Source organism: Lithobates pipiens, unplaced genomic scaffold (genome assembly GCF_037356315.1).
Source record: "Lithobates pipiens isolate NorthernLeopardFrog02 unplaced genomic scaffold, aLitPip1_a1.2 Scaffold_22, whole genome shotgun sequence".
Lineage (NCBI taxonomy): Eukaryota > Metazoa > Chordata > Amphibia > Anura > Ranidae > Lithobates > Lithobates pipiens.
Window position 1 is genome coordinate 91,718,759 of NW_027507784.1, and position 25,341 is coordinate 91,744,099.

The window sequence follows — 25,341 nt, forward strand, 5'->3', positions numbered from 1 at the left end:
CAGCCATGACTGTATATGCCTGTATGTTGTGGTCGTTCAGGTGCTTATCTAATAGTTTCTTGAAACTATCGATGCCCCCCCGCTGAGATCACCGCCTGTGGAAGGGACTTCCACATCCTTGCCACTCTTACAGTAAAGAACCCTCTGCATGTTCTCCCTGTGCCTGCGTGGATTTCCTCCGGGTACTCTGGTTTCCTCCCACACTCCAAAGACATGCTGGTAGGTTATTTGGATCCTGTCTAAATTGTCCTTAGTATGTATGAATGTGAGTTAGGGACCTTAGATTGTAAGCTCCTTGAGGGTAGGGACTGATGTGAATGTACAATGTATATGTAAAGCGCTGCGTAAATTGATGACGCTATATAAGTAACTGAAATAAATATTGTGGGGTCACCAGTACGGTATTTGTATATTGAAATCATATCCCCTCTCAAGCGTCTCTTCTCCAGAGAGAATAAGTTCAGTGCTCGCAACCTTTCCTCATAACTAATATCCTCCAGACCCTTTATCAGCTTTGTTGCCCTTCTTTGTAGTCGCTCCATTTCCAGTACATCTTTCCTGAGGACTGGTGCCCAGAACTGGACAGCATACTCCAGGTGCGGCCGGACCAGAGTCTTGTAGAGCGGGAGAATTATCGTTTTATCTCTGGAGTTGATTCCCTTTTTAATGCCAATATTCTGTTTGCTTTGTTAGCATCAGCTTGGCATTGCATGCCATTGCTGAGCCTATCATATACTAGGACCCCTAGGTTCTCCCCTAAGTGTATAGATTGCTTTCATATTTTTGCCGCCCAAATACATTATTTTAAATGTTTCTACGTTAAACCTAATTTTCCATGTAGTTGCCCACCCCATTAATTTGTTCGATCTTTTTTCGATGTTTCCACATCCTGCAGAGAAGTTATTGCCCTGCTTAGCTTAGTATCATCTGCAAATACAGGGAGTGAACTGTTTACCCCATCCTCCAGGTCTGTTATGAACAAAATAAATAGGATTGGTCCCAGCACAGAACCCAGGGGGGACCCCATTTTTTTTAAATTATTATTATTTTTTTTTTTTTTTAAAGCCTATGGTGTACAAAACACACCCAAAAACTTCCACCCGGTGCCAAAAAAAAGTGCACACACATAAAGAGTGACACACAAAAACGTGCAATGGATGTCTGATATCCTCCACTAGGAAGCACCTTACCCTGATCCCCCGGGGCGTTAGGCTCCAGACGGGGACTGAGGTACCAGATTCATGGCCATCCAGCCGAAGCTGATCGACCGCCTTTCTCCGGAAGGTCTGCCGAAACAGACCCACCCAAGTACTAGGGAATAGGGGCTCCCCCGAAGGGAGACCCCCCCCCCCCTCCCCCAATAGAGGGTGAACCAAGCCAGAAGGCCTATGTCCACCCTCCCACAAGACTTTCAGGATAGGTCTGAGGACCGACACCCTACTCATCAAAACGTGAAGTGACAAGACGTGACAAACCACACATATAAAATAAAAAGTGAGGAAAGGGATAGTGAAGAGGAGAGTGAAAAGGTGGCCATTGTGCAATACAATGACCAGGCCCTCCGGCCAGGAATCAAAAATTCCTCTGGTCCTAGCCAAAAGGCCAGACCCTAGAGGCAGGTGTAAAAAAGCGTGTTATATAGTGACGTGACCAAGGTGCCAGATATCAAAGTGCATAGCACAATGAACATAAGGCACCCCTGAACTGCCACTTCAGGGGAACATCACCATAGGCTTTTCAACAGAAGCATCCCGACCCCCCAGCCCAGACCACAGCAGCCCCCACCACAGCCAGAAAGGCATAGAGATCCAGGAGCTTAGTGAGACCCTTTGCCATCAGGTCTCACCCTCGCTCCCATCACTCCTACCTAATTACATTCGGGAAGCATAGGCCGTTCCCCCGGTGGGAGAAAGGGGAACAAACGTTCCTTCCCGAAAAACTGACCCGAGCTAAAGCTGCCACAATCCAAGCCAGAAGGCCAGGGTACCCTCCCCTGGTGCCGACCAGTGGTTCTCCATCCCCATCAGAAGGCTTCCCTTTCGGCTACGAACCGCTCCGGATCACCTTTACACCAGCAGGTTTTGCATAGCAACCGCCACTCCTGCTCCACCTCGCCTTAGAACAGGGACGGAAGCAAGCGCCACATCTTGGTAACTGATAAGAACAGATACTACGCTTGATCTTAGCCAAAAGACAGACCCCATTACCCATCTGACCATTCCGAGTACCCCCCATTTATCACCACCCTTTTAACTCGCCCTTGTAGCCAGTTTTCAGTCTACGTACTCACCCTATGGTTCATGCCAACGGACCTTATTTTGTACAGTAAACGTTTATGGGGAACTGTGTCAAATACTTTTACAAAATCCAGATACACCACATCTACGGGCCTTCCTTTATCTAGATGGTAACTCACCTCCTCATAGAATAGATTGGTTTGGCAAGAACCGATTCTTCATGAATCCATGCTGATTACTGCTGATACCGTTCTCATTACTAAAATCTTGTATATAGTCCCTTATCACCCCCTCCAAGAGCTTGTATACTAATGATGTTAGGCTCATTTCATTAATTGGACTCCACATGTGCAAGCTGACTCCAATTAAATTTTGTCAAAGTAATTAGCCTAATTAGGGTTCACTTACTTTTTCCTCCCAACACAATGTTTCATGCGTGTTCAACAAACATGACATGAGAAATTAGAATTGTTTGTGTGATTTCAGCTTAAGCACATTGTGTTTATCAAACTTTTTCATGTGGGTGCTTGTGGTTTTAAGGAAAAACTCCAGGGGTTGATGCCTGGAGCTGAGTCTGGAGCAGTGTTTGACTCTAAGCACTATCGGGTATGTGCCATTTCTGTCTTGTTTCAAGAGACTGTTTGCTTGCATTAAGTACAATGAGTCTCTCATGTTGCTTCCCCTGTTTGTTCTGCTGCGACTAAGGCTTTTGGCCTGATCTTGCAAAAAAATAAAATTTTGGTCCTGCATATGGACAATGTGGTGTTGAGGCCCGACTTTCTGCATTTCACCTAAACCAAGACATTGTCGCATCCCTCTGTCCAGCTCCGGTTCATCAAAATTTCCTGGATATGGATTGGGCTGTGAGTCTCTAAGCCTTTTTTTTAGATTTACTAATTGTCACCCTGGATGGACCTAAAGGAGTCTTGTTTCACCATCTCTGGGTGACTTAGACCAGTGTTTTTCAACCTTTTTTCAGTCAAAGCACCTTTTAAAATTTTAGGCAATCTCAAGGCACCCCCATGGTTTTACATAATGCGGCAGCATCGACAGATGGTAGGACACCCAACCTTAGAGAGGATTTATTCTTGGACAGCAAATACACTTTTGCACACTAGTACCGACTAGTATTCCAGTGTTTCTCCTCTCCCTTAGTTTCTCTCCATCATTCGGATTAATGTCTCCCCAGTGTTGACGGAGAGGGGCAGGGAGTCTCAAACAAAGATGCTGTGATCAACACTGATGGCGATCAACACCTTTCTTATAAACACTTTTAAAGGAGAAAGCTTAAATGGAAATACCGGGTAGTCGCTCACACACCAACCCCATACGTAGTTCCATTCAGCCATATAATAAATTGGACTATACCGGTACTTGGTAATGGACAAACACTAATGAAATTTAAAATCAATATAATTTTAATAAAGGTATAACCCAAAACAATAAGAGAATATCACTTAAGATGTACAATAATATGCACATCACAGTTAGAGTATTCCTGACGGATTCTCCACAGGAAGCATTCAACCATAAAAGGTGCACAAAAATTTCCTCAACTAGTTTCGTGGGAAAAGGCCCGCTTCTTCAGGAGGATATCCCACTTCAAGGAACAGGCTGCAGGCAGGGAGATACATAAAGTCACCCCACGGTGAACATGGGGGATTGGTAAAAGCCGGCTCAAGAAGCCAATGAAAAATCACATAGAGACAGGGCGCCAAGGTTGAGATGGTTTAGTCAAGCTTGTAAGGATATTGTACTGTTTGCTGAGTGTCAGATACCAGGTCCACTGTTAGATAACCTAGTGGCCATCGATACTGTCAGCCAAGTTGTTTTGTTTTATACCTTTATTAAAATTATATTGATTTTAAATTTCATTAGTGTTTGTCCATTACCAAGTACCGGTATAGTCCAATTTATTATATGGCTGAATGGAACTACGTATGGGGTTGGTGTGAGCGACTACCCGGTATTTCCATTTAAGCTTTCTCCTTTAAAATTAAAACTTCTGGATGATGGTACTCTATATGGTATTATAACGATATAGATCGGAGGCGATACTCATAGTATGCGTCTTATAAACACTGATGACATCACTGGTTGTTAGGACGCAGGTGGCTAAAGGGTTGAAATGGTGCACAATAAACAGCTGTGGCTTTGTGTAACTTAAAGGCAGGCTTGACCCACCAGCTGGCTTGTATACATTTTTGGGAAATTTTTAGGCATTTTGCCAAGGCACCCTTGAAGAAACCTCAAGGCACCCCAGGTTGAAAAGGGCTGACTTAGACCCTCATTCAAGCTTATGGTTTCAAGGATCGACCACCTTTTCTATCCAGACGCATTCTACTACATCTGTGAGCACGTCTTGGGCTTTTTGGCATCAATCAAGCGTTTCCCAAATTTGAATGGCTGTCGGCTGGTCTTTTGTGTTCTACCAGGTAGATGTTTAGGCCTCATCTGGTGCCAGTTTTGAGGGTAAGACCCTTCAGGTGGCTCCAGTTCTCTTTTTTTTTTTTTTTTGGTGTTTCTTGAGTTCGCAATTATTTGCAGTGTTTCCCACCTCTTAGGTGGACTACTTTTGGATGTATCGAAGGTTAAAGACTTCCTCAGCTGATGAGAAAGAGAAAATATTTCCTTGGGTGTGCATTGAGGCACACTGGTCCCACCACTCAGTGTTTATGATCATATGCTCCCACTACGGCTTTTTGCCACAAAATAGGTAAACGTTGGTAGTAGCAAAGGGTTATCCTGTGCTGACCTACAGTTTTTTTTTTTTTTTTGTTGTTTGTGTGCTAGTGTCCAAACCTTCTGTAGGTGGCAGTAAAACTGCTGAAGGTTAAAGACTCCCTGGGGTTGATTTACTAAAACTTGATAGAGCAAAATTTTGTGTAGTTGTGCATGGTAGCCAATCGCCTTCTAACTTCAGCTTGTTCAATTTGGGGGAAAAAAAATGAAAGCCGATTGCAAAATATGGTGCAGCTCTGCATAGAAACCAAAGAAATAGAGATAAAGATTTCACAGTGAGTACAAATAGTTTCCCCTACAGAAACAATGTGAAAAATAAATAAATATTGGGACGTGAGCTAGAAAGGGTAGAGGAAGGTTTGGGGGTAAACTTTAGGATTACTTGGTCATAGGCCACAAATCGTACAGAAGACCCATTTTGCTTTTAAGCAGCTTTGACATTGCCAAGTACACTTTTTTTTAGAACAATACAATTTTTATTCATCTTTCTGTAAAAACACTCCATGTTTATCTGTTCACATTCTACCATGCCTGGCTCTGAAGGACTTGATTCTGTAGACTGAGTGTTCCTGTTGTTGGGTAGAAGATGGAGCAAATATGATACAAAAAAAAAAGTAAAACGCCATGGTTTGATCAAAAGAGTCCGTTAGCTTTCTTGAGATTTTGCTTTTTCCATTCAGGTAAAGCCTTGAAGTCAGACATTGAGATTCCTAATATTCTTTCAAAATCCTCGTTGGAGAGATAGTCCTGAAAAAGAGAACCTAAGTTTAGGCACCTTGTCTTTACATTATTGAATCTCTGACTTAAAATCATCATACTGCCAGGAAAGTCACAATCTGCATATTTGTTCCTGGCCATTGGATTACTCTGATGATGTCATATATGATGAAACCATAAGGATAAGCTAGGACAAATGTTGCACCAAGCATGCATGATATACTCGTGGTCACCTTGAAATTTGGCGATGCGGCTCCGGTTGCGCATTTGCACAGGAGCCCTGTGTGTCTTTTAGACACTAGGGCGTTTTTCAGGCGTTTCAGCGTTAAAAAAAACAAACAAACAAAAAAAAACGCCTGTAAAGCGCTTGAAAGAGGCCTCATCTGCAATACCAATGTGAAAGCCCAAGTGCTTTAAGAGCCCTTTCACACTGCCAGCGCCCAAAAAACGCTTGTAAAGCGCCGGTTAAACTAGCAGCGCTTTACCAGCGTTTTTCAAGCGCTAGTGGGGCGCTTTTAGCCCCTGCTAGTGGCCATATAAAGGGTTAAAAGCGCCCACAAAGCACCGCTGCCAAAATCACTTTGCAGGCGCTTTAGGAGCGGTGCAAAGAAGCTGCTTGCAGGACTTTTTTTTTTTGACGCCCTGCCAGCGCAGCACCTCAGTGTGCAAGCACTCGGGCTTTCACATTGGGATTGCAGTTGCGGCTTCTTTCAGGTGCTTTTTTTTTTAAGCTAAAGCGCCTAAAAAACGCCCCAGTGTGAAAGGGATCTCCATGTGAAAGCACTTGGGCTTTCACATTGGAATTGCAGATGAGGCTTCTTTCAAGCGCTTTACAGGCGCTTTTTTTATTTTTTTTTTTTTTTTTTTTTTTTACGCTGAAGCGCCTGAAAGTTCTGAGTATCAAATGATCCTTTGTGTACACCTTTAAGTGTGTAGGTGTACCAATACAGTCCTATTTATATTGAGTAGTGATACTCATTGCACGTTTACTGTTTATGGATGGACTTTTATGGGTATCACTACTATTTAGTGTTCATTTAATTATTATTTAATGTTTAGCATCTGATGATGATTTGCATGATTTTGCACTATATTAACTGTTTGTTTTAATTATTTGCATAGCAGTAGCTATTTTATTCAATTTATGAATTTATGGTAATGTGTTGAGCATTTTTTGAAAATAATTTGCGTAGTTTGCATAGTAGCAGTTTGCACAGCAGCTAAATAATCGCATGTACAGCAAATAATTTGCGTAGTTTGCACAGCAGCTAAATTATTGCATTCACAGTAAATGATTTATTTGCGTAATTTGCACAGTAGCAGTTTGCACAGCAGCTAAATAATCGCATGCACAGCAAATGATTTGTTTGCATAGTTTGCACAGTAGTATTTTGCACAGCAGCTAAATAATCGCATGCACAGCGAATTATTTATGTAGTTTGCACAGTAGCAATTTTGCACAGCAGCTAAATAATTGCATGCACAGCAGCAATGTGCATTAGGATTCACCAATAGTATTGATATAATTATTGATTTATTGCACTTTATCTATGAAGTACAATACATCTCAGGGAGGGTAATGCGCTCTCTGCTACAAACAGAGTTCACGTTTACAAAATAAATAAATGCCAATTTTTTTTTTTTTTTTTGCAGGCTAAAAAAGTTGCATTTACTTTATTTATTTTTCTTTTTTTGTTAGGAATCTGTTAAAGAGTTGCATAAAGTCAAACAGTTCAGGCAGATGGAGCTGTAATAGTCTTTGATGCGGATGGTATAGTAATAAGGGCATATACTGTGAGGCGCTGGAGGCTGCTGTCCTCAGAGTTGAGGCAGCTCTTTGTAAAAGACGAGAAGGAAGGAAAGCGGAGAAGAGCTACCTAAGGCCTCATCCACACCAATGCATTTTTAGTGCTTTTTGCAGATTTGCACTACAGAACGTGTTCCATTGGAACCCATGTCAAATGGACTGTAGTGCAAATCTGCAAAAAATGCAAAAAGCACTAAAAATGCACAGGTGTTATTTCATTGCCTATAATCAAAAGAAGATTCTCTGCTAGCTGTCAAAAGGAGGGATTTGTGTAGACTCCATCTCAATTTAGCTGGCCGAATTCCCACCAGCAAAAATTTGAGAGCATGTTCTCAATTTTTCCAATGGAAATTCCGATCACGTGTATGCAATTCCGACGCACAAAAACTCACGCATGCTCAACTACGAGATGGAAGCTACTGGGTATTGAACTTCCTTTTTCTAGCCCCGTCGTACGTCACCGCGTTCTTGGCGGTCGGAATTTGGTGTGACCGTGTGTATGCAAGACAGCTTGAGCGAAATCCCGTCGGGAAACCATCAGAGATTTTTCCGACCAAAATTCCGGTCGCGTATACGTGGCAAAAGAAAAGATGAGAATGATGGCCCTGGGCCATATCTCTTTAAAAGCGAACCTGTCATTGGGAGAACTATCTAAGCCAGGGGTAGGCAACCTCGGCCCTCCAACTGTGGTGAAACTACACATCCCATCATGCCTCTGCCTCTAGGAGTCATGCCTGTGATTGTCGGGGTCTTGCAATGTCTCATGGGACTTGTAGTTTCAAAACAGCTGGAGGGCCGAGGTCACCTACCCCTAATCTAAGCTGTCATTGCTAACCAGCCTTAGGCACCTTTTTAGGCACGTTTCAGCAATTAACATCTTTATTAATAATAATAATATAATCCTGATTTTCTAGACTGAAACTCTTATGCAGCAAAGTGTATCGACCTCCAGCTGTTGCAAAACTACAAGTCCCATCGTACCTCTGCCTCTGGTTGTCATGTTTGTGGCTGTCAGTCTTGCTATGCCTTATGGGACTTGTAGTTCTGCAACAGCTGGAGGTCCGCTAATTGCATATCCTTGACATAGATAGACCATCCTCTGCACCACCATTCACCTCATCCTTTCCACTTTGCGCTCCACGAGTGATTCAAGCCTCGTTTTCAAATTGCTCTACTGCAGGGTAGTCTTCTCGGTCACGATTGCAGACTGACAGCAGTGAGAGGCGGCGGTGCGGAGGACGGTCTATGTGGACAGCTTTACCCCAGATGCCTGCATACTTAGATGTGCCTCTTTTAATCATCAACCATGTGAGTTGCTAAATGTTGTACCTTCATTAAATACAGGGCTTTTTTTTTTTCAGCAGGAACTAGGGGGAACTCAGTTCTACCACCTCTGGCTCAGGCCTTCTGCTCACCACTATCACTTGGTAACACTGAAGACCAGCTTCTGCGTTTACAAGTGATATCTTATCTCCCAATAGCTCCCACAGGTCAGATTTCCTGCACAGATCAAGGGAGGGACCAGGGAAATGCAGAACAGAACAGGTGCCCAGGGTTCAGTGCAGTCATGGGCGGGAGAGAGTGCGTGGTAGGCCGCACCCTCTGTGGTCTCCATTTTTTCCCTGGTGACCAGTTGTCGATGCTCCTACTGCATAATCTCCCTTGCAAGTGACTGTAATATAGAATGCTGGGAGGTACTACAGCCGGATAGGTGTTGCAGCTTAATATTGCAACAAAGGTAAGACATATGACAGATGGTGGAGCTTTTAAGGAGGGGGGAGAAGATGAGGGCAGTGGAGGGAGGGGTTGTATGCAGAGGGAAGAGCTACTATTTGATGCCATTTGGCAGGTATGTGAGTGTGGCGGGCATAGTTGAGTTCCTGCACCTATTCTCTAAAGGGGAAAAAAAAAGCCGTGATTAAATGTAACCATATTGCTACACTTAGAGACGCCTCTCTTCTCTTCTATATTCTGTAGTAGATCCTGCTGGATTTTGCTTCTAATCCCCTTGTGGAGGCTTCCATTTGTGGATGGACATTTTATGGTTACACAACCTGGTCCCATTGCTATAATCTTTTTATATGGACTATAAACTGAAAGACCTATGAATAAATGGTTGTAGAACGGATCATCTGAGTTTCCATTATTTCTTATGGGGGAAACTACCTGCACAGAAAAATGCAGGAGCGGCGTGCCGGTGCCATTAGATCTAATGGCACACCATATGCACTGGAGATCGCACCCATACTAGAGGTTCCCGTGTGGGCTGCGTTTTCTGAAATGTTGTAGGCACCTTTCCCCTGAAATTCAGGAGGCATTCAAATAAATGGGCTGCCGTGCCCACACAATCAAGGCCCACGGAGTTGCACAGATGTGACCTTCACCCTAAAAGACGGTCATCCAGGCGCACACATTCAGTTTTGAGTGTTTCTTTCATCCAGTAAAGATGCGGTGCCTTGGAACCTTTTATAAACTTTAATCTGGAGAAAAGGACCATGTCCTGGTGAAAGTCCAAGAAGAAGACTAGAAACCAAGTTCAGTCCTGGAGGATCACCTTTCCTTTCTATCTAGAGGCCGAAGTATTCCTCCTCAGTGCTGGTGGGAGGTGATCTGTCCTCCCTTCCCCTTCAGTACCTAGTGAAGGTCAGTACTGCTGGTGGTGTGCTGGTCCTCAGAGGATCCATTTACTGTTAAGATGCTAGTGTGACTGCCCATCTACTTCCAACTGAGTATGGTGGCTCCGATCTTGGGCCTTGCATGCTTTCTGAGAGGCATCCTTAGTGGTTCATTCTGTCCATTCTGAGGAAGCCTTGTATTCATTCATAAATTACAAAGCTTCCTCTGAATGGCTGAGCTCAGCACAACTTGATTTTGTTTGAAGAACAGTTCCCATTCCGCTGCGGGAACACAGCACTGTGACGGCCTGTCCATAAGGGGGGCCGCTGCCCCCCCAATCCATGCATCTGGCTCCCTAATATACATGCAGGGCGCCAGACGCATTTCAATGGGGGGTAATTAGAGCCAGAGGCTTTAATAGGCTTCAAAAATCACATTCACTTATGTGACCACAGAGAATTAATATTCGCTATTTTCACACTGTTTCTCCTCCTGGCCAATCACAAAGCTGGTCCTGGGACAGGCGATCCTATTGGACACCTAGGAGGAGAAGCGCAAGGCATAAGCCGCGGTGATACATAGGAGGAGAAGGAGGAGATGTGATGAAAGGGGGGCTGGACCAGGGGGTGGTTACTGAAGGAAATAGTTTGTTTTTACCAGCTTGGTCCAAATTAATTATTTTAATTTTAAATTAAACCTGGAGTTAGGCTTTAAAGCCACTGGATTAGCATGACCGCCAGGCAACCAGGATTTACAGAAGAGGTCATCACTGGCGGCCTCTGTACTTTCTACAAGACAGGTTTACTTTATTACCATTCACCGAAGAAAATCTCCAGTCTATACATCAGAGGTATCCAAACTCTTTTTTAAAAAAGAGCCAATTTACTGTACTTTGGGATTTAGGGGAGGTGGACTTTGGTCAGTGTGAGCAGAAAATGTCCCAGCATTACTGGGAGTAAACACTGCCCCGTCACTGGTTTTAACAGGATGAATAGTGCCCCTCTGTTGGTTTTAGCAGGGGGAACAGTGCTCCGTGGTTGGTATCAATGGGAGGAATAGTGCCCCATCAACTGTGTGGATTGGGGGAAGAGTGCACCATTAATGATGTCAGTGGGAGGCCTTGGTGCCTCATCATTGGTGTCGGTGGCAGGAATAGTGTCCCAAGGGCCAGATAGAGGCAAGCAAAGGGCCACAGTTTGGAGACCACTTTTATACATTATCCTTTCATTACCTCTTTCTTGGTGGGGTCCACTCCAGGTGGCAGCTCATCTGGATTCTTATTTACCAGGAGATCAGCCGGGTATGTGGTGAGAACGAGAGAGCCCAAGTTTGTCTGGGCAGTGAACGAATCCAGTATGGTGCTAGAGAAATCCTGAAATGAAAACAAAAACAAGGGTTACTAATTTTGCCAGCCCCAACTGAATTCTAGATCATTCCTTCTAATACAGCCAAAAGGGATGAGGTGCCGTCCCATTCTCCTGTTGCATAGAAACAAGTTTGCTTGAAGCAGATCTCTAAAATTAAAGTACAACTTATCCCCCCCCCCCCCCCCCACCTCTAACAAATTAGCATTTTGTTTTTTGTGACAGGTACCCACTCTCACTTCCTCAATACTTGCCGAGGTGAGAATTGGGTGAGCTTGGACCACCCTTCCCTGGGACCCGTCGCCCAACCCAGGAGGACCCGTCACCCAACCCAGGAGGACCCGTCACCCAACCCAGGAGGCTTCAGGACCAGCCTCACGTATGCACAGTGAGAGACTTCCTGGAATTTCGCAGCTGGCTCCCATATCCACAATTCCAGCACCAGGAAACCGAAGCCCAGTGAAAAATCGACTCTGGGGAAGACTGCGCTGCACACCACATGCTGGAAAGTGTTTGTCTCTAGACTCTTAAAAGTCAGCAGCTATAGTATTTAAACTGTACCATTGTAGCAAAAACCTGCCTCATCTCCTTATCGCCATTGTTGCTTAGATTCCTAGTTCATACCATTATTGAACCAGTTTGGTTCATGCCTATACATGTTTTAATCATGTACTAGTTTACTTCTATGCTGGTATGGCAGCATCTATTGATACATATGCATTTATGTTTCAGTTGGCATTATTAATGGATACTGGGAGATCTTTGGTGACACATTCCCCATCCCGGCCATGTTTTCCCCCCCGGTTGTGCTCTGTTGGGTATGTTTTTCCCTCTGCCTCCTCAGATCCCGAGCCGGACGCTCATTACCGCCGCCTCTGGGTATCAAGCAATTGGTAGTCTGATACAGACTTTGGTGAGTATAGGGCCATGCGCTTTTGGACCCTCTTGACTAATTGTCATGTTACCATGTCTGTGTTGATACTTATTTGGTTCATTATACCTCCTACAGATGTACTACACACGCATCTACCCCTGATGAAGCGAGCATGGTCTTACGAAACACGTTGGGATACTTTTTATGCCTGTGTAATCTGCAATTTACATTTCATACCATGATACGTGTAATGACATTTTCTACTGTATGTATCACTTCAGTGGCTTGGCTATGTTTTATGTTTATGTTTGCATGACTATTTTAATACATTTTGAGACTGCATTTACTCCGTCAATTGTTGGCTATCCGCATTCACCTCATTTAAAGTCCTGGGGCGATTTCCTGTTTTTTGTTGCATATATTGGGATGGAGGTGGTTTGCGGGTGACACCAGAGCTTTCCCTTTTTGTGCCTCATCTCCTGGCTGAAGGACATCCAGCATGATCAGGTGTGCCCAACCTTTTGAAGAGTGAGGGCCACTTAAGCGACTTGGTAACCGTGGGCCACAATGAGCGGAGCGGTGGATGGCATGTCCGTGTCCACTCTGCATTTGGAAAGTGGACACGGACGCAGCCCACGATACTTTTTAGCAGATCGTCTTGGAGGTAGAATACAAGTCGGTTTATGTCTGCCACTACTTAGAGGTGAATTGAGGGTCCAATTGGTTGGACTGTCAGACTGACCGTATGAAAGGGGTCCAAGGCTGCTTTCACACTGATGTGCTGCGGTTTACCCACATCATGGTGTGCAATGCAGTGTACCTTTGGCTTTCCTGCAGTTTGCAATAGACTTCTATTATATCCTGCAGGTTTGGTGCACTTTCAGAAAGCTCACCATACTCACAGGTAATAATAGAAGTCTTTGGCTCAGTTCAGGTAACCTGCAGGTAAACTGCTCTGCATCTGCAGATCAGTTTGAAAGCAGCCCAGTAACCACTGCAGAAAAGATATGGCCATATATATACTGTGATTTTAGTAATAAACTGACCTTTAATAACCGTATTCTTTCTATTCTATCCCAGAGCAGGAGGTCGCGGGCCACTTGTTGGGCACCCCTGATCTACTTCTTTACTCCCCAGCCTTTCTTTCCCGTGGCCCACCCTTTTTTCATTCATGGATTTCAGTTCTTCCAATCATGGAGGCTCAGCAATACATGTGGGTGTTATCTGCATACGAATACAACCTGCCTAGGAACACCCATACCTCCAGACTGGCACCCACCCATTAAGGCATTTTCATATTTGCATAAATTCTCCCAAGAGCTAGCCCAATGCTTGCATCAGGGCCAAGGACTCCTGAGAGGAGTACAGAGACAGGGTGCGATGATGTTTTCAGGAAGCCATGTACAGCCTCCCTGCCCGCTCCTCCCATCAGCCATGATCTGCCTGTATTGCACAGAGACCTAGTGATTTTATTACTTAGTCTAAAATGTAAGTAATTAAATGGGTTGTAAACCCCTCATGGTTTTTCACCTCAATGCATTTTATACGTTGAGGTGTAAAACCTCTTGTAGTGCACTAGCTCCCCAGAGCCCCCCTTTTACTTACTTGAGCCCGATTGGTCCTGCTCCGGGGACTAGCGCACATGCTCCAGCCGGTGTCTCGGTGTCTTGGGACCTGATCAGATTGATAGCAGCACAGCCATTGGCTCCTGCTGCTGTCAATCAAATCCAATGATGCAGGAGGCAGGGGGCGGAGCCGAGTCCTTCTGTCTGTGTCAATGGACACAGTAGCAGGACACGGGAGCCCATCTGCACGGGTGGGAACGCACTTCTCCAGCGGGGCACTTGAGAAGAGGAGGAGCCAGAAGAGCCGCTGAGGGACCCCAGAAGAGAACGATCGGGGCCACTCTGTGCAAGACCAACTGCACAGAGGCGGTTATGACATGTTTGTTTTTAAAAAAGAAGTTTACATATCCTTTTAAAGCTGAAAGGTTTTATCTAAAAACAAACATTAAACTAAAAACAACATTAAAAAAAAAATAGCATGTTGATGTGGAAAAGGAGGAACCAGGGACATATACACATATTCAGTTTGAAAAGGATCAGTCCACCCCAATGTTGGCGTGAAAGCACCTGACAATTTTCTTTACCTCTCCAGAACTCTATTTTTGGAGGTCTCTGCATAACAATCTGGCCGTGTTGGAAGCTTTCACCAGCCCTGCTGTTTTTCTTCTTTTTTTGTTTTGTATTATGGGTTTGGAGGTATGCACAACTGTGTACCTATTATGAGAGATCCTCACCATCCCTGACGGTTTTTTATTCTATTTTCTTATTATGGAAGGTGCAACAGGATGAGACTGAACACCTAGGACTGTCTGGTGGGCAGTAAACAAGTTGCTTATTTTGGCAGGGCGATCCCTCTTTTTTAATATATCAAAGTCATATAACAAATCCAAGCCTGACTTAAGCCGGCGCAAACGAAGTGGTTTCGAAAATCCCTAGATTCCTCCAACACAGTCATTGTTGATGGGGAAATCCCTCCCATTGGGGTCGATTTACTAAAGGCCAATAGACTGTGCACTTTGCAAAGTGCAATTGCACTCTGCAAGGGCAGTTGCTCCAGAGTAAATGAGGTAAAGCTTCACTTTGCAAAGAATATCCAATCACATGCAAGGAAAAAAAATATATATATTTTTTGCTTGCACATGATTGGTTGATGAAAGTCAGCAGAGCTTCTGCTTATTAACTGCTCTTGCAAAGTGCACAGCCTTTTTGCCTTTAGTAAATCAACCCCATTGTGTTCTTGGGGCGGTGGAAGCAAACCCCCCCCCCCCCTCGCTGCTGGGAGAACACCGTAATTACTGCTAATGGCTGCTAGCAGTAATCGCATTTAAAATCTGACAGTCCGGTTGATCAATCAACTTGGCTAAATTCAGCCTGCCCATACACGGTTCGGTTCGAATCTCAGCCGGTCCCTGCTGAACCAGCCTGAGATTAGAACCATCTATGACCGGCTTTGGCCCACATGGCTTCCTTTTACAACCAACAATCACTTTTGAGAGGACTGGCTTTTCTGCTAAAGGTCCAAAACTTTACTAAGCATCCATTAAGATCAGTATAAGTAAATCTTTTCTCAGTCTGTATGATGACTGAATTTTATCTTTTGCTTAGATTTTTCTAACTGGTGCTCTTGCATTGACTCTTCAGTCTTTGTACTTACCGAGGAGACCCCGTCAATTGTGTCTTTGTCACCGAGTTCGGCTTTCAGTTCTTCATAAGATTTTGTGTTCTGTAAAAGGTAAAGAGGAGATTGTCGGACTTTTTACAGCCATAAGCAAGCTGAATGAATGAATGTGCTCACATATTTTTAAAAAAAGACAACAGTTGGTCAGTTACATATTCAATTTTATTATTTTCTTCTCCACACCTTCCAGCTGCTGCTTGGAGAGACATGGCCACAACCTCCTTTCCCTCAGTAAAATCCATTCACATTGCTCCAAATCAGGGACAGTTGGGAGCTATGTCCCTCTTTCCACCTCATTTGTCCCTCATTTTGATCTGATAGTTACATAGTTAGTAAGGTTGAACAAAGACACCAGTCCATCCTGTTCAACCTGAGTGAGTGTCTACAATTGTCCCTATCCCTGTACATTGCACACTCACATCGGTCCCTACCCTCAAGGAGCCCACAATCCAAGGTCCCCATTCATATACTAGGGCTAATTTTGGACAGAAGCCAATTAACCTACCTGCATGTCTTTGGAGTGTGGGAGGAAACCGGAGTACCCGGAGGACATGCAAACTCCAGGCAGTGTCGTGGTTGGGTTTTCGAACCAGCAACCCTTTTTACTGTTAGGTGAGAGTGCTAACCACTACACCACTACTGATCTATAATGTTGTATATAAAATGCACTTTTTATCTTTCAAAAAGTGTTTCCCAGCACTAAACCTTTCATCCGATTTCTAAATTGCTGTATTTGTACATTTAAAGGAATAGCAGTGGTAAAAAAAAAGTCTTTGTAGATTTAATTAACCTTTTTTTGGGGTTAATTCTCCTTTTGAGGGGGTGTGGCCTATGCCTATATACAATTGTTAGTAGATGTTCCTCATTCCCATCTCAAAATGTTGGGAGGTATGCATTCACCCTATTGTTGCAGCAGTCCACCCTGGGTTAGCTCAATGCCCAACTCCTGTGTCAGTGTGTGGTGACTGGCAGCCTCATGTCCAGAAGCTCCAGAACAAGAGCTCCAAGAGAGCATGGGGAAGGTGCATATACCTTGCTTGGTGGTCTGGGCTATCAGGAGGCACTGTCACTTCCCCTGACAGGCAGGAATCCGCGAGAGCCGCAGAGAGGAAAGCGGGGAGTGGGAGGCAAGAGCTAGAGGTGGCGGAACAAAGTTCCACCATGTTACGGCTGAATAAAAATATGAAATGGCCTGGCGGGCCGGATTCCTCCCACGGCCTCTTTCTCTAAAAGGCTAACCCTAAGTAAACCTATAATGTACAATGCCTTCTAGAGCCTTATAGGTTTACTTTAAATGACAGGCTCTCTAGCCTAACTTTTTAATTCTGTTACCTGCTGCTTTAACCTGCAGTTAGCATACAGAAAAATTAAGAACTCTCAGCCCAGAGGCTAAATAGAACATTGATTACATTCTAGGGGTTCCCTCTTAGATATTAGGCTTAGCAGCCCGAGGCTTGGTAAGTATGGCTGTGTAGGTGTGATTTACGTACCTCCCACTTGAATGGATCCCAGGCGTGGAACCAGCCAGTGAAAGTGGGGGGTTCAAACCCTTGCTTCACGATGACGATGGGGGTGCTGAGGTCACGCCCTCCAGGGTGAGTCTTCAGGTATTCCTGAGCCGTTACGGCAACTTGTGCCTTCTCTGCATCATTTGCACCTCTTCCGATCCACAAGAAGACCTGATGGCACAGTTATCACAAGCAGACGTTATACCCACTTGCCAAACACAGTGGGGGTTATTTACTAAAGGAAAATCCACTGAAAGTGCACTTGGAAGGAAAGTCTCTGTAGATCCAAGGGGGACATGCAAGCAAAGTAAAAAACAGCATTTTAGCTTGCACATGATTGGATGATAAAATCAGCAGAGCTTCCCCTCATTTCAGATCTACCCCTTAGATTGAGAGTGACTGCACTTCCAAGTGCACTTTCAGTGCAAAGTGGATTTGCCTTTCGTAAATAACCCCCAGTGTCTAGCATCTATCTATTAATACATCTTTTGTTTTGCACTTTGACAGCTGTCATCACAGGCCAGAATACTGTAAGTATTGCATTGTTTACAACCACTGGTCAGCATCTGCACTGTAACTACAGACAAGGAGCAGAGTTGTTTGATTCAATGCAAGGAACCATATGTGATTTTTATTCTTGCACATATGCAATCTGTGGATGTTACTGGCCGCCACTGCCCTGGCAAAGAGCTGCTTTACATGACAGTTGTATATGTTATAAAAAAAAAAAAAGGTATGATGCTGACATCACAAGGGGGCGGGGTCACCTGGTTACAGCATCCGCTTCGTTATTTAAGAACTGTCAGATGGCGAGAGCCATCGTCTGATTCGTACCTTTTTTTTTGGGACGTAGTGGCATTCATCATGGTTGATGCTGGACTTACATTGGGAGAAATTTTTTTTTTTTTTTTTTTTTTAATAAGCAATTGTCAAAAACTGTCTCTGTGTTTTTATTTATTTTTGATACTTTATTTGGTAAATGAGTAGGGATTTGGGGGCCCCCTTGTGAAATAGGAGTTACCAGATTCTGATAAGCCCCCCGCCCACAGACCCCCACAACCACAGCCAGGGCTGTGGGGAAATGACCCTTCACCCCATCAACTTGTCCCACTCCTTTCCCGGGCTTAATGCTCGGATAAGGGTCTAATAGGGATTTTGCAAGTGACCACACACCATTCAAAAAAATTATAATTCAGCATTGGGTTCCCCTTAAAATCTGTACCAGACCCCCATACATTTTTTTTTGTTTACTTCTTTTTTTTTTTTTTTTAAGTTTTTATAATGTCAGCATTCTTTGGTTTACGTTCAGCTGTCAGCGGGGGAATCCTGCTGACAGCTAATGAGTCATTTGTTGTTAAGGACGTGGCGGCCACCCCACTCCTTAACAACCGGCTATTCACAGTTTGTTAAAGTGGAGTTCCGCCATTTTTTTTTTTTTTTTAAGTCAGCAGCTACAAATACTGCAGCTGCTGACTTTTAAAATATGGACACTCACCTGTCCAGCGCGCCTGCGATGTCAGCACTGTCGCTCGGCTCTCGGGTGCTGCCGTCGCCATCTTCGGTATGGGTATCAGCCTTGCGTCTTCACTTCCTGGTTCCCTACTGCGCATGTGCGAGTTGCTCTGCACAATACGGATGGTCCCTGCTGTCTCTGGGACCCGTGCGTTTCCCAGCAGACAGCGGGGAAGGGACAGGAAGTGGGGTAAATACCCTCAGATTTTGCGGCTATCTATGCCCGGAAGTGGGTGCAAATACCTGTATTATACAGGTATCTGCACCCCCCTGAAAGGTGCCAATTGTGGTACCGGAGGGGGGGGAGGGTTCCGTTGAGCGGAAGTTCCACTTTGGGGTGGAGCTCCTCTTTAAGGAGAAAAAAAAAAACTCCTGCAAAAACACATGATCAAAAATGCAAAATGCGTCAGTAAGCCAAATCAATTGCAACCACATAGATGTGAACCTTACGGCTGCTGGCATTGAATATGTTGGATTAAATGTGTATGCGGTGCACATTCCTCCCTTGTTCTCAGTCCTCATCTGTAGTCACTTTGCGGATGCAGACACGCTAAACATAAACAAAACAATCTTTGCACTGAGCTTTTTCTCCCTTAAAACAACATAAACTACAGTTATGTGCACATCTTTGTGCTTCAGCATCATGATTGAATCGATTATTTGTCAACCAGGTCGTTATTTTCCTCCCTTTTAAGCAGTGCAACCAAATCCTATCCTTTTTAAAAACTTGTAGACTGCACCTCCATAACATCTCTAAAATGTACCCCTTTTTAACTAATAGAACCACCAAGCTTCTCATTCACTCCCTTGTTATCTCTCGCCTTGACTGTTGCAGCTCCCCCTTCTCATTGGCCTGCCTCTCCATAGGCTCCTCCCCTCTTTAGTCTATCATGAATGCTGCTGTCAGACTCATCTACCTTATCAACTGATCCGTGTCTGCCACCCCTCTCCACCAAATCCCTACACTGGCTAACGATCATCCAAAAAATTATATTCAAAATACTATCACTAATCTTGTCTCCAAATATCACCCAAACCATCCTCTCCACTCCTCTCAGGGCCTCCTGCTCTCTAGCTCCCATGTCTCCTCCTCCCATGTCATGCTCGTCTCCAGGACTTCTCCAGAGCCTCTCCCATCCTCTGGAACTCTCTACCCCAATCTGTCCAGCTGTCTCATGCTCTGGGTGCCTTTACCCTGTTTCCCCAAAAATAAGACCTAGTGTGAGTGTCGGTGATGGCTGCAATATAAGCCCAACCCCTCAAATAAGGCCTACCCTGTTTTCCCAAAAATAACCCCTACCCTGCAAATAAGACCTACAAGAACATTAACTAGGGCTTATTTGGGGGGGTAGGGCTTATATTGCAGCCATCACCGACAGTCATGCTAGGTCTTATTTTTGGGGAAACAGGGTAGGTGATCCTTGAAAACTGATCTCTTCAGGAAAGCATATCATACCTCCAACAATTTTTTTTTTTATCACTTCCATCAGCCCTTTCCCCTATAGTTATAACCTTTTCCATAGCTCCCAACTGTCCCCGATTTCGAGGGACTGCCCCTGATTTGGAGCAATATCCCTCTGTCCTCCTCATTTGAACCTCATTTTGGTCTAATCTATATAGATGTACGTAAAATGCATTTTTTATCTATCAAAAAGTGTTTCCCGGTGCTAAACCTTTCATCTGATTTCTAAATTGCTGCATTTCAAAATGCCAAAAGCCAATATAAAGGAATAGAAGTGGTAAAAAAAGCACTTGTAGGTTTAGCCAATCTTGTTTTTTTTTTTGTACAATTCTCCTTTAAGGGGCCGTGGCACAGGGCGTGACCTATGCCTGCATAGTTTTGCTGATAGGTGTCCCTCATTCCCATCTCAAAAAGTTGGGAGGTATGCCCTTTGTACCACTTGCTCCACCCTATTAGATTGTAAGCTCTTATGAGCAGGGCCCTCTTAATCCTCTTGCATTAACTGTACCGTCACCCTATTTATATTGCAAAGCGCTGTGTAAACTTTTAGCCCTATATAAATCCTGTATAATAATAATAACAAAATCATTGGTAGGTAGGGGGTTAGAATCACCTACAGCAACACATGGAAGCCATAGGTTCCCACCCCTCTCACCTGATCCCAGGCATCCAATAAGAAGACATCATCATCATTCAAATCATCTTGGTTAAAATCTGTAATTTCCTCTGCAATAAAGTTTCCTGACTTGTTGGAGCATTCAAAGAGGCGAGGCTCAATGTCGAGGGTTTCTTCCTGCAATCTGCAAGGAGACAGAGAGTCAGAGAATGCGGCAGCTTCTCACAAATCATCATCATTTCTTCCTTTGGTTATAGATTCATTTTTTGTCCTTCTGCACTCATTCAGGAATCACAAGAACATGAAAATGGACCTCCTGCACTGATGATAGAGCTCCTTATACAGTATTTCTCTCCATCTAGAGGTCCATATGGTGGCAGGATCTTTTTATTAAACAACTGGAGAAACTATGCCCTCAGGACTTTTTATTGGAGATACTTGAATCATCAAAATCTGTTTTTCAAGAACAGGGGTCTCCAAACTTTGCAAACAAAGGGCCAGTTTACTGTCCTTCAGGCCCTGATGTCAGTGGTAGTAAACAATGTCCCATCATAGATTTTAGTGGGAGGAATAATCTCATTGTTGGTATGAGTGGGAGGATTAGTGCCCCATCATTGGTGTCAGTGGGAGGAATGGTGCCCCTTCATTGGTGTCAGTGGGAGGAATAGTGCCCCATCATTGGTGGTATGAGTGGGAGGATTAGTGCCCCATCATTGGTGTCAGTGGGAAGAATAGTGCCCCATCATTGGTGTCAGTGGGAGGAATAGTGCCCCATCATTGGTGTCAGTGGGAGGAATAGTGCCCCATCATTGGTGTCAGTGGGAGGAATAGTGCCCCATCGTTGGTGTCAGAAAAGGAATAATGCCCCACCATTGACGTCAGCGGGAGGATTTGTGCCCCATAATTGGGGTCAGTGGGAGGAATAGTGCCCCATAATTGGGGTCAGTGAGAGGAATAGTGCCCCATCATTGATGTCAGTGGGAGGAATAGTGCCCCATCATTTGTGTCAGTTGGAGGCAAGGTGACTCAAGGGCCGGATAAAGGCAAGCAAAGGGCCACATCTGGCACCCTCCCAGGCCATAGTGTGGAAACCACTGGTCTAGGATATATTTTATGGTGACCAGCTGTTTGTGCCTCATACACTGGCCAGGGGGTCAGATATTTACCTTTTGTTGTTAGCGTACTGAGATTTGCCTCCCAGAGCCAACCAGAACTCAGATGGCTCCTGGCCTTCAGCCACGACCACCTTCTCACCCCTGGAGATCAGGTCAGCTACATTCTTAGCCATAGCTCTCTCATCACCGCTGCAGCCCTGCAAGACATAAAACATACATTCTAATTTAATGCCTTCAGTTATGTAAGTCTCTGAGCGATAGAAAGGCCATCAAGCACAGTAATGTTGTAAAACAGAACAGGTAACATGAGTTCCTAAGTCAGGTTTTCAGCCACCTATATTTTATTTTTTTTAATTGTTTTTATATATACAGTATCTCACAAAAGTAAGTACACCCCTCACATTTTTGTAAATATTTTCTTCTATCTTTTCATGTGATAACACTGAAGAAATGACACTTGTCTACAATGTAAAGTAGTGAGTGTACAGCTTGTATAACAGTGTAAATTTACTGTCCCCTCAAAATAACTCAACACACAGCCATTAATAAGGAAAGAGATGGTCGGCACTCAGGATGACATCCAAAATAGTATTCCTTTATTAAATACATGTACAGAGCTGTAAAACAGCCTACGCGCTTTGGACATTAGTCCTTAGACATGAGCCATGACTAAGGACTGACGTCCGAAATGCGTAGGCTGTTTTACAGCTCTGTACATGTAGGTGCTGCAACCTTTCCACATAAAAGCTCCACCCGGGGGTCAGACCTTGAGGCTGCTGACACATCCAACGTACCAGAATACGGAAAGAGATGGTCAGCACTCAGGATGACATCCAAAATAGTATTCCATAAAGGAATACTATTTTGGATGTCATCCTGAGTGCCGACCATCTCTTTCCTTATTCTGGTACGTTGGATGTGTCAGCAGCCTCAAGGTCTGACCCCCGGGTGGAGATTTTATGTGGAAAGGTTGCAGCACCTCCTATACACTTGTTTTCCACACAACCATTAATGTCTAAACTGCTGGCAACAAAAGTGAGTACACCCCTGAGTGAAAAACGTCCAAATTGGGCCCAATCCTGCTAAATCCTGCCACCTTAAAGCGGTTTTAAACATTTGTGTTTTTTCACCTTAATGCATCCTATGCACTAAGGTGAAAAAACACCTTGCACTCTCCGGTCCCCCCAAGCCCCCGTTTTACTTTCCTGAGCGTCGAATCTCCGTGGGCACGATCCCGCGTTGCTTTTCCCCAGCTCTTGTGGGCTCTTCATTGAATGATGGATAGCAGTGCAGCCATTACGCAGGCTATCCCCCCTTCAGTCTATTATGAATGCTGCTGATAGACTAATACACCTCACTAACCGATCTGTGATGGTTGGCCCTCTCTGCCAATCCCTTCACTCCCCCACTGTATACAATTACTAACCACAACATACAAAGCAATCCACAAGATCGCCCCCATCTACATCACCAACCTCATCTGCAGATATCGCCCAAATTTTCCCCTCCGCTCCTCCCAGGACCTCCTGCTCTCTAGCTCCCTTGATACCTCCTCTCATGCTCTCCTTTAGGACTTCTCTAGAGCCTCTCCCATCCTCTGGAACTCCCTGCCCCGGTATATCCGATCAGCCCCTAACCTGTCCACCTTTATGAGATCCCTGAAAACTCACTTATTCAGGGAAGCCTATCCCACACCCACCTAAGGACTGTCCCGAGCCAACCCCATCGAATTATCCCCCGCAGCTATTACCTTTTGTACCACCACCCCCTCCCTCTAGAATGTAAGCTCTATGAGTGGGTCCCTCTTGTCCATTGTGTATTGCACTGTACTGTAATTGTGTTTCCCCCCCCTATACATTGTAAAGCACTGCATAAACTGTTGCCGTTATATAAATCCACTCAGAACAGGCCCCACCATGGTTGACCTAAGAAGTTGAGTGCACGTGCTCAGCGTCATATCCAGAAGTTGTCTTTGGGAAATAGACGTATGAGTGCTGCCAGCATTGCTGCAGAGGTTGAAGGGGTGGGGGGTCAGCCTGTCAGTGCTCAGATCATACGCCGCACACTGCATCAAATTGATCTGCATGGCTGTCATCCCAGAAGGAAGCCTCTTCTAAAGGTGATGCACAAGAAAGCCTACAAACTGTTTGCTGAAGACAAGCAGACTATGGACATGGATTACTGGAACCATGTCCTGTGGTCTGATGAGACCAAGATAAACGTATTTGGTTCAGATGGTGTCAACGTGTGTGGCGCCAACCAGGGGAGGAGGACAAAGACAAGTGTGTCTTGCCTACAGTCAAGCATGGTGGTGGGAGTGTCATGGTCTGGGGCTGCATGAGAGCTGCCGGCACTGGGGAGCTACAGATCATTGAGGAAATCATGAATGACAACATGTACTGTGACATACTGAAGCAGAGCATGATCCCCTCCCTTCAGAGACTGGGCCACAGGGCAGTATTCCAACATGATAACAACCCCAAACACATCTCCAAGACGACCACCGCCTTGCTAAAGAAGCTGAGGGTAAAGGTAATGGACTGGCCAAGCATATCTCGAGACCTAAACCCTATTGAGCATCTGTGGGGCATCCTCAAATGGAAGGTGGAGGAGCGCAAGGTCTCTAATATCCACCAGCTCCGCAATGTCGTCATTGAGGAGTGGAAGAGGAGAGGACTCCAATGGCAACCTGTGAAGCTTTAGTGAACTCCATGAGGGTTAAGGCAGTGCTGGGAAAAAATGGGGGCCACACAAAATATTGACCCTTTGGTCCCAATTTGGACATTTTCACCTAGGGGTGTACTCACTTTTGTTGCCAGCGGTTTTGACATTAATGGCTGTAAGCGGGAGCAGCCGGCTCAGCCTCTCAGCAGCTTGTTGAGAGGCTGAGCCAGGTGCCAGTCCAGGCATGTGGACGGATGCCAACCATATGATCGTGCATTCTTCCCGAGCCTGGTCCAGCTCAGTGACGTCAGCCAACAGTGGGCTTCAGGCCAGTGTTTGCTGAAAATGGGTCACGGGAGTGCAGAACAATCTGCACTTCTGTGATCCACAGGAGAAGTACAGCCAACTGAGTTTTTGGCTGTACTTCTCCTTTTAATACAATAAAGGAAATATATACAAAAATATTTAAACACCTCAGGAAGGACCATTAGATATCTTGTAGCCTGGTCTTCACCCTTTAAACTAACTGATAGGAGTGACCCTACCAGGAACAGGAGGATCCAGCCAGCACAGCTTTCTCGGTTGTTTTCCTTACCTTTCCACACCAGATATAACAGGCTCCCTTTGTCTTCAGCACAAACACATCATTAGAGTTGAGGGACGAGGCCCGCACTGGTACTTCAAAAGCCTTGGTGTTGTACTCATTGGTTCCATATACATGAAACAGCCGGATCTCAGGGGCGGGCTCATCATTGTCTGCACGGGAGGTACCACCCTGGGTGAGGAAAAGATATTTTTTTCATCCTCTATTTAATAAAAGCAGAACTCCAAGCACATAGCTAAATTCACAAATACTTGTATGTT

General features: G+C 44.7%; 1 protein-coding gene across 2 annotated transcripts in view; it reads right to left on the reverse strand.

Moving 5' to 3' along the window:
* Positions 1 to 5,432: 5,432 nt before the first annotated feature.
* Positions 5,433 to 25,341, reverse strand: part of VIL1 (villin 1) — an 86,405-nt gene continuing 66,496 nt past the window's right edge. For both annotated transcript variants that reach the window (XM_077447888.1, XM_077447889.1), the window contains exons 14-20: positions 25,073 to 25,252; positions 21,865 to 22,010; positions 20,738 to 20,882; positions 17,091 to 17,279; positions 15,577 to 15,645; positions 11,351 to 11,491; positions 5,433 to 5,726 (exon numbers count right to left, since the gene is read on the reverse strand). In XM_077447888.1, coding sequence (XP_077304014.1) covers positions 5,613 to 5,726; positions 11,351 to 11,491; positions 15,577 to 15,645; positions 17,091 to 17,279; positions 20,738 to 20,882; positions 21,865 to 22,010; positions 25,073 to 25,252 — 984 coding nt within the window. In that variant the 3' untranslated portion in view covers positions 5,433 to 5,612. The remainder of the gene's footprint in view (positions 5,727 to 11,350; positions 11,492 to 15,576; positions 15,646 to 17,090; positions 17,280 to 20,737; positions 20,883 to 21,864; positions 22,011 to 25,072; positions 25,253 to 25,341) is intronic.